This window comes from Salarias fasciatus, chromosome 15, assembly GCF_902148845.1.
Source record: "Salarias fasciatus chromosome 15, fSalaFa1.1, whole genome shotgun sequence".
NCBI lineage: Eukaryota > Metazoa > Chordata > Actinopteri > Blenniiformes > Blenniidae > Salarias > Salarias fasciatus.
Genome location: NC_043759.1, coordinates 10114409 through 10127900, shown reverse-complemented (window position 1 = coordinate 10127900; position 13492 = coordinate 10114409). Strand labels below are relative to the sequence as shown.

At 40.8% G+C, this 13492-nt stretch overlaps 1 protein-coding gene across 4 annotated transcripts in view; it reads right to left on the bottom strand.

Annotated features, from left to right (window-relative positions):
* The window catches only part of LOC115401855 (uncharacterized), an 87809-nt gene that overhangs the window by 67978 nt on the left and 6339 nt on the right, over positions 1-13492 (bottom strand). For 3 of the 4 annotated variants that reach the window (XM_030110212.1, XM_030110210.1, XM_030110211.1), the window contains one exon: positions 3580-12500. In XM_030110212.1, the coding sequence (XP_029966072.1) occupies positions 4411-12471 (8061 nt within the window). In that variant the 5' untranslated portion in view covers positions 12472-12500 and the 3' untranslated portion in view covers positions 3580-4410. Of the gene's footprint in view, positions 1-3579; positions 12501-13492 lie in introns of those variants that run through there. The other variant, XM_030110214.1, reaches the window with a different exon arrangement.

Genomic DNA, 13492 nt, shown 5'->3' with positions numbered 1-13492 from the left:
TTTGTTTTTTGATCTGTCCGCTATCTACCGTCTTCTGAATGTCACACAAATAGAGAAACAAGTACTTCTCTCTCAGGGAAAGGCGGCCATTAGAATCTTTTCTGCCAGTCTGGGAGATTGCTCAGATTGTGGCACTCGGTCGCTGGGGGAGGTCTGGGAGAGGGAACTGGGTGTTGAGATAACAGAGGAAATGTGGGACGACATTTGGGATAATTCAAAGAAAATAACGGTCTGTAACCGGACAAGAGCGATGCAGTTAAAGATTCTGCATGGAGCACATGTTGCTCCTAACCGTCTCTCTAAATATAGGAAAGATATCTCTCCTGTCTGTCTTAAGTGTAAGACAGAAATTGGCGGTCTCACTCACTGCTACTGGTCTTGTCATAAAATACAGAAATATTGGAATGGTATCTTTTCTGAAATACAGAAGATTTTGAAAAAGCAGCTTGATTTCAACCCAGTTTCCCTTCTTCTAGGTCTTTCAAATGATCGTGTAATGATCAATATCAAAAAAGACTGTATGTCTTGACTTTTTGGGCCCGGAAAAACATTCTTATGCACTGGATCATAGATAGGGCCCTTTCACTGTGGGGATGGCACAGGACAATAATGGAATACATACCTCTGGATTTTCTAGCTTGTCTTTTGCACTCCAAAACTGATGTCTTTCAACGGACATGGAAACCATTTCTCGACCACATTAATGAAAATGTTTCTGCTATTCTGACGAGAGCGTTCGTATGAAAAACGGTATTAGTTTTCATTGTATTGCACTCCATTTTGCATGATGTACCTGTCATACTCACCCGGAACTGATTTTTGATTTTTGTGTTGCTATTCCCAGCTGGTTGATGTTGTTTTTATTGTTGTATGGTACTGTTGTTTTGCTTTGCTTTGCTTTGTTTTCCTTTGTCTAGTCTTGTCTTTCGCATGTTTGTATATGAAGAAAATTAATTTAAAAAAAAAAGGATCAAAATTGACATATCTTGTCACGGTTTTTAAAGAAACATTACAGTTACTTTGCCTCTGAATTAGTTGCTTTTAAAATATTGTAGCTCTGTAACTTGTATTTCTTTGAAGAAGTAACTCATAGCTATAACCTTTTTAAACTTTTTAAAAACTTATCCAACACTGATAATCACTAATCGAAACATACAATTATCACAGCAACTTAGGGATATTTGGCTGGTTATTGAAATTTATAGAAAACTTCAAAAATCATCCTGCTGTTGACAACAGTCGATCAGGCGTGGGACGTGTCCAAAGGGCGTCTATGTCATAGTGTGACTCTTCCTGCCTTCTCTGTGCCTCTTTTCACTCTGCAGATGAAACTCTGCTACACTCGAAACTCAGTGTATTCTTTGATTGAGAACATCCTATACAAAGCCATCAATGGTGAGGTCCTGTTAGGTGTGGTCTTGTTTTAATGACATCGAAACATGAACAGCACTGTTTCAATACAAATTAATTTTGAACCGGGACATTCATTTCTTCTTTTCACAGACCAAACCTGATGTCTGCTGCTGTCACAGCTTCCTGTGAAAGGTTTGATCAACAATTAGCTGAAATTTGCAAACAGAAGACCCTGGATGAACTCCAGAGTGGAAGAAAGAACTTGTTAACTGTTTAAGATTTTACTTCTAAAACCACAATGATGCAGCGTAACAAATACTCAACTAAAAGTAAACAGAGAATCTGACCATCATTTATCATCATAACAGAATTTGTCATGGCAAAGACAGCATTTTTAGAAGGAGCAAGCAAAACAAAAATCTTGATTTATTATCAATTAAAAACATATCAGACAAAATCAAATTGTTGGGCCAGAGCAGTTTGTTTGAGAGCAGCGCGTCCTCCATCACCATGGAAACGGACTCTTCAGAGATCAGTGTTGGAATCATTAAGATCGATCTCTGAAGAGACTTTTCCATGCTGATGGAGAATGCGCACAGTACAGCTGCATGTCACTTTGGTCAGCTGCTGTGTTTTTACATTTTTAGAATGTCTACTAATGCATTCATCCTGAAATAGTAGATAGTGCATACGAGTGTCGTGATAATGCAACTTGCATTATCTGCTGAAAACCCCAGTGTATCTCAGGTTGCAAATTGTGGTCAGAGCTGCTCTTCTCAAGCAGATAGCAACAGTAGGCTTGTTAAAATAGATCATGGGAAAAGTATGATGAATTTTATTTTTGCTCCAATTTGCTTCCATGCCAAAACACCCCTCTTTTGCACTAAATTCGTAAAGCACTTTGGGTACTGTTAGGCTTTTGAAAAGATTTCTATAAATGAAACTCAACCAAATGATAAATATGCTTATAGGTGGTAAAGTGAAACCAATATTGAAGGATGGTATTTTTCTCAATCACTGACTAAACTTGTTTTTTTTTTTTTTAATAAACACAGAAAATGTATTAACCTCATCTGCTCATTGAGATTAACAAACTTTTATTTAAGGAAAGGTGGTCAAGACAGGAGGCAGCAAGTACAAACTGGTTACAAAACAGCCATCAAAAAAAGAAAAAGTGAGAATAAAATTAAGTTCCAATAAGATGATACCTTAATTTGGGAGACTCATCCACTTGACTTTACATTGCTGGGTTTTGGTCAATATATGTGACACCTTAAGGCCAGACTCACATTACACCTGGAAACTATTTAAATCAAATGGAGCCATGTGGACAAAGGTTTGACAGAATAATTTGAAATGGAAGTTTTTAAACCTCTAAGGACTTCACTAAATTGTCTTCTTTTCAAGTACGACCATAACAAGCAGATTCCTCAGAGATGTGTGTGATTATAAGTAGCTTGTGGGTCTGTGAAAGTCCCCATAGACAACCAGCAGACTCCTGGTACGCAGCACCACCAACAGTCTGATTTAAAGCTCGTGTCCAGAGTTTTGAAAGAGAGAGGTTATCTTAATCCTCCGGGTTCCACCCTCCCTCTGATTTCATGAGTGACCAAGCCATGCCTCTTTAATTGTGCACTCGCATTATCTGTCGGGTGAAAATGAGAGCTTCTGAGTCCTACAGCATCCTACATGTTGAGCTGTTTACGGTGGATGTTCAGCAGACCGTGGATATATCCGAGGTAAGCGCGGCGGCTGCTGCACAGCGAACTCACCTCTGCCTGGGCGAGTGCACGTGCTCTCTGGCTGCGTGCACACCATGATTGACAGCACGACAAGGCGGAAGCTCAAAATCTATTGGCTGAAGCTGACCGGCGCTTTTTCGGATAACATGGGGGTCTATGAGACGAAGGCGAAGGCTCATAAATAAATTTTTATATTGCTTTATGCCAATATCATATTATAATATCGAACCAGACTGACACATTTAAGCTCTTTTAAAAAATGATACATACATTGGAAACAAACAGAAACTCTGGACACGAGCTTTAAGTGTTATATTTACCATGAACAGACACACATCAAGGTGTTTGCAGCAGTACAGCTGCTTATATGACAATTTTTAAAGGTCTCCAGAAGTCAAGAGCAGAGGAAATCTATGAGGGAAAAAAAAACCCCTCAGATTTTATTTTAACCATGTAAAGTGTAAATAACCACAAATCTCACATGTAAAATCTTCACACTCATCTGTATTTAAAAATAAAACAACTCAAAAGGAGGAAAGAGCTTTACAAAACTTTATACAAATACCTCAATTTACATACATGATATGATAACAAATAAAAACAAGAGCAAGACAGAAATAAGCTCAACTCTGAACAGTGGTACTCGCTAAATTTGAATAACTGGCACATCCATTAAAAAATATCCCAACAGCAGTGAAGGCCTCAAACATCCATCTTTTAATCTTCTTAAATTTAAGATGCTTATAATTCTGAAACTGATCAGGGTGTTTGCTGGAAGAGGAGGAAATCTTCACTCTGACACACAAAAAACAAAATATAAAGACAGGAAAGATCTATTCAAAACTTTATACAACAAAAAAGAAATGGTAAAATAATTCAAAGATAGTCATATATCTTTATGGAGTTTGAGGTTAATCACAAGATTCAAAATAAAGCTATACACAATCACGAAGAGGAGAGACTCACTTTAATAAAAACAAAATAAACGGTTAAAATGCGGTGAGCGCAGTAAATTTCACAAACTGAAAAAAACTGAAAATGGAAATTAAATATACAAGCATGACATGGTTAGAAAAAAGGGTGAATGACAGAAATGAGTTTAAGGCCTCAAAAATGCAACCCTTTACCTGTCAAGCTAAAGATTCCTACAACTCTGAAACTGAGTATTCAACATGTTTTTCACACAAAATCTTACAAATATAAAAGAAATTCCGGCCAATTCACTCTGCTGCTCACACATTTTCATACCTGCTGGATGTGTAAACTTTTTACATGAACACCTGATGTCAACTTGACTCATTGACTCACAATGGTATCATTCATCTGGCACATGCTCCTGCTCCTCCTCTTTGATGGTCACCACAGAGTATTGCAGAGGTTCACACTGCACAGTGTTAGAACTGGATACTGTATCCATCATGCACTGGTCTGAATGGTAAAATGACATATTCTGGTGTGTATCAGACACTTGTGGTGCAGACAGGGCAGAATCCTGGACACCTTCCATTTGTGGCTCTTCTTTGACATCAACTTCTCCAGAAGGATATTCTGTCAAGTACATATTCCCACTGAACTGTTCAGGTTTAACTGTGATTAAATCTTTGTCCAGAATTCCACTGGCATCATCCCAAGATGGATAACTGTCTTCAAAGTCCATTTCTGGTGTATAGCTGTGTGGATCATGTATCTCCTCTTCGATGTCTCCATATTCGTAGGACCAGTCTGTACCCAGGAGGCCATGCACATCCATAGGACTTGATTCCTCTTGCACATACGCAAAGATTTCATCATGACAAGAACCAAATGATTTTGCTTTTGCTCTTCTTCTCTGCTGCGTTTTTGTGGACTTCCTTAACCTGTGATTCACCCTCTGATTTGGTCTTTCCACAACTGGAACTTTTGTTTGTTCCTGCTTTGCCTGCCTATCCAGTTGTCTTCTTTTCAACATTTCAACATAAACTTCCTTCTTTGGGCAACATGCTTTTGGACGAACATCCTTTAAGTGGACAACTTCATTGAACCACATGGGCTCTCCAGCCTCGTAACTTACGGCATTCCAAAATTTAGTTAGCGAAATTGGAACTGAATCAACCATGTTCAATTTGAAATTGTGTTCAAGTATGTCACTAATGTTCTTCAATCGTGTTCCACAGAGTTTTCTGGCAAACATATCAATCTCCTTCTGAACTGCATTAGTCAGCACGTGCTGGTCCAGTTTGCCTCTTGGGTAATTTCTGTCCACACACAGGCTTAGTCCTATAGCCTTACAGGAACGGTACTGCCTCGTTAGAATCTCAGCGGCTGGGAAAAAAGCAATTGGAAACTCATAAGGGTTTTGTTCTGAGTAGTTCGCATCAGCAGTGGCTTGGTCAGTCGTGATATGTGGATGACTGCATGTCACCTCGCCAGGATCGTCTTGTCGATCTTGATAACATTTGCGGCAAAATGGAGCTTTTTCCTTCATGCACGTTGGATCAGGCAACTTGAAGAGTGTTTCTTGGATTTGCCTCGGGTAATTTTTCCCCAAGACTATTTGATAGGTGAAGGCACTGCGGTGCAGCTCACCTTTAAAATTTAGATGAAAATTGTACTCCCATATTTCTGTCATGAAATGCTTTGCAGATGACAGCAGTGCCTCAGAGAAAGTACAAATTTCATTCATGATACCATTGGTCAACAGCTTTGGATCAAGATTACGTTTCAGTCCAGATCCTACATTAAAGTCAATGCCTGATTTCACACATCTCCTGTATGGGTAAAACGGGCATTGTTCTCCATGAGGCACAGAGAGTATCTCCTGAATACGATTTGCTCGTAGTCTCCACAGCAGTAAATCTGGGTCATATCGCACTTTAATGTCACAGTAGGTGCTCATACTGTGGTCAATATTTGCCTTGATGGGGCCAGTACTGCATGATTCTGAACTTGGACTGTTCTGGCAGTTTATGTCAATTGGGTTAAATTTCCGTCGAGATCTTACTCTTTTGAAATTGTGTTGAAGATTTCTTTGCGCAATCACAAGAGGAACCTGTTCAAGAATTTTTCTTGCCAGATCTGAATCTGCATCTTGCAAATCCAGATCAAAGTTGTGCCTCAGGACATCAACACAAATCTGCTCGTAGCTTCCACACAATTTTTCTGCAAAAGTCAAAACTTCAATCATTGCTCCTTTGGTGAGTTTGTTAACGTCAAGTTTTTGGTTTGGTTGACAGCCACATACGGTGAGCTTCAAACCAATGTCGTTGCAGAACGGGTAAAGATCCACATTGTTCTGGGAAGTTTCAGTCGCTGTGCTCAGTTCATTTTCAGCAGACAAAGTTGGAGCACCCATCAGAGAAACATCACATTCTTCTGTGCTTGATGTGGGGCGTGGTTCAGATTTAAGACTGCTCCTGGTCTGACGGATCAAATTACTGAATGACAGTGAGCCTGGAAGTCGAAACACCTGTTTCAAGTCTTTAGCTGCTTCCCCACAGTTAGCAAGCTCTCTTACTTGTTTGATGACTTCATGAGCAAAGGATTTCTCACTGTCTCTGCTCTTTAGGCGCAAGTCAAAGCTATTTTTAAGAATTTCCATCATGAATTCTTCTTGGGATGCATTCATCTCAAGGGCAAACAGAGCAATACAAAAAAGAGCATAGTTAGTCAAATAATCAGGACTCAAGTTTCTTTTTGGCTGAAAGCCAACATCAAACTCCAGAGCAGGGGTTTCAAACTCAGATACTGGAGGGCCACAGTCCTGCATGTTTTCAGTGTCTCCATGCTTCGTTATGGCTGATTGTAATGAGTCGCTTGTGAGCAGATTTTCTGATGGAGTTGCTGATGGCACCTTCCGCAGATTCAGCTGTGTTGAAGCATCTGGAAAACATGGAGAGGCACCTAAACCATTGAAGGTCTGATGGGACATCAATTTTACGAACGGGAGGATTTGTCTCACACGGTTGGCACGCAATTTCCAAATTTTGACCTCTGGGTCCAGGTTGTGGTCAATGATGCAACCATTTGGCAAATTTGTTGGAACATGTTTGTCTTCATCACCTTCCGACTGGCATTCATTTGGCTGACATTTGGCGAGATGTTTACCCACATTATTGTTCTGCAATTCACTGGAGATATCCGTCACTTTCTGCATGTCCCGTTTCCTTTTTTGAAATAATTCCCTTCTTTCACGACTCAGAACAGGAGGTGGGTCTTTCAATTTCACTTTTTCTTTTGGACTTTGCTTGATGTCAAAAACTTCATGGAACCAGGCAGGATCTCCTTTATATTTTAGTCGACTGAAAAAATGCTGCACAATGTTTTCCACATGAATCTTTTTGTCCAAGTCGAAGTTGTGCTCAAGGATATCATTAACTGTTTGAAACTTTGCTCCACAAAGTTTTTTAGAAAAGCTGTACACATCGTGCATAACTCGACATGTTAGTGCTCTTTTGTCCAGTTTAACCTTCGGGTGAGCCTTATCCACACACAAGCTCAGGCCAGCTTTCTTGGAGAAATGGTATTGCTTTGTTATCACCTCTGTTGCGGGGAAGGTGGACATTGGAGCATTTGCAGCATTTTTCTCATGGTTTGCATCAGCAGAGACTACATTCATCATGGTATGGGAAAGATTGACAGGACAATTGGTGTAAAATGGTGCCACTTCCTGAATCAATCTCTCATCTGGCAGATCAAACAGGGATTTCAGTTGCGTGACTGTGGATCTTTTCCTATTCATCGATTTGACTTCCTCCATCAGTGTGTTTGTGAAAGCACTTCGATGAAATGTATTGTTGAAGTGCAGATTGAAATTGTACTCCAAAATCTCTGTCATGAAATGTTTCATGGATGACCCGAGTTCGGTGGCAAAAGTGAAAAGTTCACACATGATGCCATTGGTCAACAGTTTTGGATCAAGACGACGTTTCAAACCAGATCCGACATCGAAATCAATGCCTAATGTCTTACATCTGCTGTAAGAGTAAAGTGGACACTGGTCTTTGTGGGGCACTGAGAGGATTTGCTGAACTTGGTTGGCTCGTAGTTTCCACAACAGCAACTCTGGATCATTTTGTGCTTCAACATCACCGGGTTGACTTGCACTCTGGTTCATCTCTGCTTTAACTGAACTCATAGTGCATGCTTGTGAAGATGTATTTCTCTGAGAGTCCATGACATTTACGTTGATTGTGGTCGCAAGCTGCGTTTTTTTGCAAAAATACCGAAGATTAGTTTCCTCAATGGCAAAAGGAACCTGTGAAAGAATATTTTGAGCAAGATCAGAATCTGATATCTGCGAATCAAGATCAAAGTTGTGCCGCAGGACATCAACACAAATCTGCTCGTAGCTTCCACACAATTTTTCTGCAAAGTTTACAATCTCAATCACTGCTCCGTTGGTCAGTTTGTGGAGTTCAAGCTTTTTATCTGGGTGACAGAAACTCACATTGAGCTTCAAACCAATCTTCTTGCAGAATGGATAAAGGTGTGAAGCTGTCTGTGAAGTTTCAGGTTCAGAATCAACACTGTCATCACTCTCACACTTCACATTACTAAATGACAGCGAACCTGGCAAAACAAACACGTCTTTCAAAATGTTATCTCTGTCGTCACGGGCCAATAATTCCTGTACTCTTTTCATGACTTCACGTGCAAATGTTATTTTCTGGTATTCACTCTGCAGGCCTAAGTTAAAGTTGTATTCTAGAATATCCACAAGGACATTCTGCTGGGATGAACTCAGTGCTAATGCAAAATGAACAACTTTGTGCAGATGAAAAGTTGTCAATCTTTCAGAGTTGAAGTTTCTGGGCGGCCCAGACGCAACATCAAACTCGAGAAATCCCAAGCTCCAGTGTGGGTAAAACTCCGTCGAAAGAGCAAGTAAAATTTTTTGAACATAAATGGAACGAAACTTCCACATGTTGGTCTCCGTTTCCATTTCCTCATGGTTCATGTCAGATTTGTTTGGAACATTTCGGAGTGTCTCGTCTTCTGTTTCACTGTCTTGCATCATGACTTCTTCAGGTACATCTGACGATGGTGAACTCACATCTGTGTTGACAGGTGAACTGGGTAAATCATCAGTGGCCATGAAATGGGAAGCACCCTCACAACTGGATACTTTTTCAAAGCAACCATCACTTTCATTTTGGTGAGCTTTGGAAGGAGATTTATCAAGATCAACAACTTCATTGAACCAGGCGAGCTCCTCAATGTTTGTTCTCATTCTGTCACAGAAATGTCGAGTCAGATCTTTAATGTGATTCTGTGTCAAGTTGAAGTTGTGCTCAAGAACATCATGAATGATCTCAGTTTCTGCTCCACACAGTTTTTGGGCAAAATGAATCACATCAAGCATCACTTCCTCCGTCAGAACATGCAAGTCTAACTTCTCTTTTGGGCGGTCTCTGTCCACACACAGGCTTAAACCAGCTTCCTTACTGTGACGGTAGGGCTTGGTTAAAATTTCTGCTGATGAGAAATTAGAGACTGGGATCTTTGCAAACTTTGGTTGTGTGCAGATATGAGCTCGTGATTCATCAGTGATGTTATGAGGACGAACATGAGGCATGTGATCAGATTCAGATTCATCCTGAAGACAGGTTTCAATCCTGTCTCGGTAACATTTGGGACAGTCTGGATTGCATTCTTCTAAACATCTCAAGTCAGGAAGCTCAAACTGTTGTTTGCTCTTCAGTGGGAATTTCTTGTTTCTTGAAATGAGCTGAAAAACGTCTGCGCTCAGTTGTTTTGTGAAAGCATTGCGATGAAGTTCGTTGTTGAAATTTAGATCAAAATTAAACTCCAGAATCTCTGTCAAGAAATCCTTTTCAGATAACTGCAGTGTCTTGGCAAAAGTGGCAAGTTCAACCATGATGCCATTTGTTAAGCATTTTGGATCAAGGTTACGTTTTACTCCAGACCCCACATTAAAATCAAGGCCTAAATTCTTACAAATGGAGTAAGAATAAAGTGGACACTGATCTCCATGAGGCACTGAAAGGATTTGTTTAACACGATTTTCTCGCAGTAACCACAATAACAAGCTGGGGTTATTTTGTGCTTCTGTGTCACTGGGCTTTCTTCCATACATAAGAATTGAAGGATCTGCTATGGAATGTTTCATTATTCTGCAAGAGACGTTATCTGATAGATTCTTTTGTTCATTTACAGCAGCAATTTGAGCAAAAATCGTTGTTGCAAGGTAAGAATCCATACTTTGCAAGTCAAAGTTGTGTCTGAGCACATCCATGCAGATCTCTTCAAAGGTTCCACACAATGTTGTTGCAAAATTCACCACTTCAGTCATTGCTCCTTTGGTCAGTTTATTGATGGCAACTTTTCCAGTTGAATGCCTGCATTTGGCTTGAAGCCTCAGACCAATGTCCTTACAGAAAGGATAAAGATCCATGTTGTCCTCTGAAACAGATTCAGGTTCTGAAGGTAAGTCCACTCTGGCTTCAGTATGAGAATTAGGACCACACACTGGTCTACCTTCACAAAATCCAATGTTGGACATGGGGCTGGGTTCAGCAATGACACTGCTCTGATAAACACTGTCAACAGGTGACACTGAAACTGGAAGTTCAAAACCCTCTTTTGAGAATTTCACCGCATCCTCACATTTTTGAAGTTCTCTTACTCGCTTCATGACTTCACACATGAAGGTTTTTTGATGGCGTTCACTTTGCAGGCACAAGTCAAAGTTGTTCTCAAGAATCTCCTGGATGAATTCCTGCTGGGATGAATTCATGGCTAATGCAAATTGTGCAAGTTCAAAAAGAACTGGACTTGTCAAATCATCAAGACTAAGATGCTGTTTGGGTCCAAACCCAACATCAAACTCGACACCGAGATTCCTCACAGAAATGAATCTAGATTGGTCTTTGTCCAGTGTCAGGAGAATGTGGTTTACGCGACTGGCACGCAGTTTCCACAAATTAGAATCCATTTCTCTTTCTTGGTCGATGCCGAAGTCATTTGGTACATTTCTTGGAATCTGTGTCTCACCGTTGCCTTGCAGAGTTTTCTTTGGCTGGAAGTCCGATGGTGGGGTAAGATCTTTGTTCAATGTGGATGAATTACATGAACCATCAGTGGTGGCATGAGACTGTTTACTCAACCTACTTAATGATTCTGTAGACATGTCACAGCCAGTTGAGTTTTGTAAGCCACTACTTTCTGAATCTGCGTCTTCCACCATAGGGCACATGTGACAATGCTCATCTTCCTCTTCTGTACCTGAACACAACTCAGTGTTGTGAGAGAGACTTTTCCCGTTGACGTTTTCATCCAGTTGTCCTTGGTCCTTCTTCATGATGCACTTTGTGACCGAAGGAGGCATCTTTTCATGAGAAGTACTGAAATCCGGCTTTAGTCTCTTTGTCTCTTCTGACAGAAGGGTTTCCACTGTAGACAGTGCTGGTACGTAGGCTCTCTTTAATGGGTTTCTCTCAAAGAAAAAAGGCTCATTTTCAAACTCTGGCATAAAGTTTGTGTTACTGGAGGCAATTTCTTTCCCCCTTTTTAGCATCTGTGATATCAATAACCACACTTCATTCCTTCTCTGATGACTTTTCAGATCAAGCTCAAAATTATGCTCCAACACACTGACGACAATGGAGGTGAAGGAGGCAGTCAAGACTCGTGCAAAATCCAACAACTCAAACATCACACTCTCTGTTAACAAGCCTGGATCAAGACTTTGTTTAGTCCCCGTGCCAAGGTTCAAACCAATGTTTTCACAAAAAGGGAACAACATCAAAGGAATATACTCACTGACGACTTCTTTCATTTCTCTTCCTGAACAATCAGTGTTATCTTTCTGATCATCGCCATCAGTGTGTGATCCTGACATGTCTTCTGTCTCTTTTTCCGAGGAACATTTCAATAATTGTTCAAGTTCACTTATATTCTCAATTTGCATGAAGAAACTCTGAGGTTTGTGTGTCCTTGTTGCCTTGTTCAGTCCATTATTGCTACATTCTGTCTTCCAGGTGTCAAAAAGAGAAAAAACTTCATTTTCATTTGTGGCAGGTTTTTGGACCAAGTCTTCCAGCTTGTGCTGAATTTTAGTGGTGAAATCTATCCGCTGTTGATCATTGTCAAATTCAAGATCAAAATTGTTTTCCAGAATGTTTGGGATGAAGTGCATGCGACTCTTGATGATCGTTCGAGCAAATTCACACACCTCAAGTATGACGCCATTTGGCACAAATGGTGAATTCAGTTTTGGGCGAGAGCTGGAGGCAACATTAAAATTCAGTCCAATTTTATTACTGTGAAAGAATGGATCTGGATGTGTTGAATACTTCTTAGCATGCAAAATTCGCCATTGCCATACTGTGTTTGCCTTGTCCTTGACACCGAAAATGTCCTCATCATCCATCTCCATTGATCCCAAAGATCTTCTGTCTTCTACTCCTGTATTCAATCAAACAACACACAAAGTTTTTCTATTAATAGACATAGTCGGTTTTGAACTGAACTCTGAGACAACAACAAAATTTTGAATTGAATCTCATAACTGAACCATCATATTAATACTTGTAAAGCAAAAACAGTCCAAAAGAAGAGTTTCAACTTGCACAATTTTTTTGTATTTTAATATTTTCACATAAGCACACATACGTTTGCCTCGTAAACCAGACCCGCCCACTCCTCATCCGTTTGGATTTTGGAGATGAGCTCAGTCTGGGTAGGAGCCCATAGAAGGGGATTTCACGCAGTCCTGAAACGGCCGAGCCAATCAGCGTTGCCGCTTTTTGTTTTCAAATTTTTTTGGCGAATTCTGGTGGCTAAACCGGAAGTGACGCTATCGCTGCGCGTATCAGAGATGACGGACGTTACCTTTAACCATCGTCTGAAAGCTGCAATCAGTAAAGTTATAGCCAAAATACCAAGAATTACAACAATCAAGGAAGAGCAAGAGTCTGCGCTTGGTGAGTTTCTCACAGGAAAAGGCGTTTTCGCGTGTCTTTGCGTGTAAGGAAGCTAGAGCAAACGAGCTAATGCTAATCCTTGGAGAAGTGAACGCATTTTGATGACTTATTTGTTTTGAAGCGCTGATTGGCTGAAGTGCGCTGTCAGTCAAAGGAGTAACCGACACCAAGAAGTTTCAATGGGCTCCTATCCAGACTAAGCTTAACTCCAAATCCAAATGTGGATGAGGAGTGAGCGGGCCTGGTTTACGAGGCTCCACATATGGAGCTAACGGCCCGAACGCACTGGACGCGGTAGCACCGCGCACGGCGCTTCTGATCGCCTCCCATGTTAACCTATCTGACCGGCCGCACCGAACGCGCAGTGGAGCGCCGCGCCCGCTCCGCTTCGTTCTATTTTTGACGCTAGCCGCGAGCGCAGGGAGCGCCATATGTCAAGCTGGATCAAGCAGATCGGACCAGACAGGAAGTCGG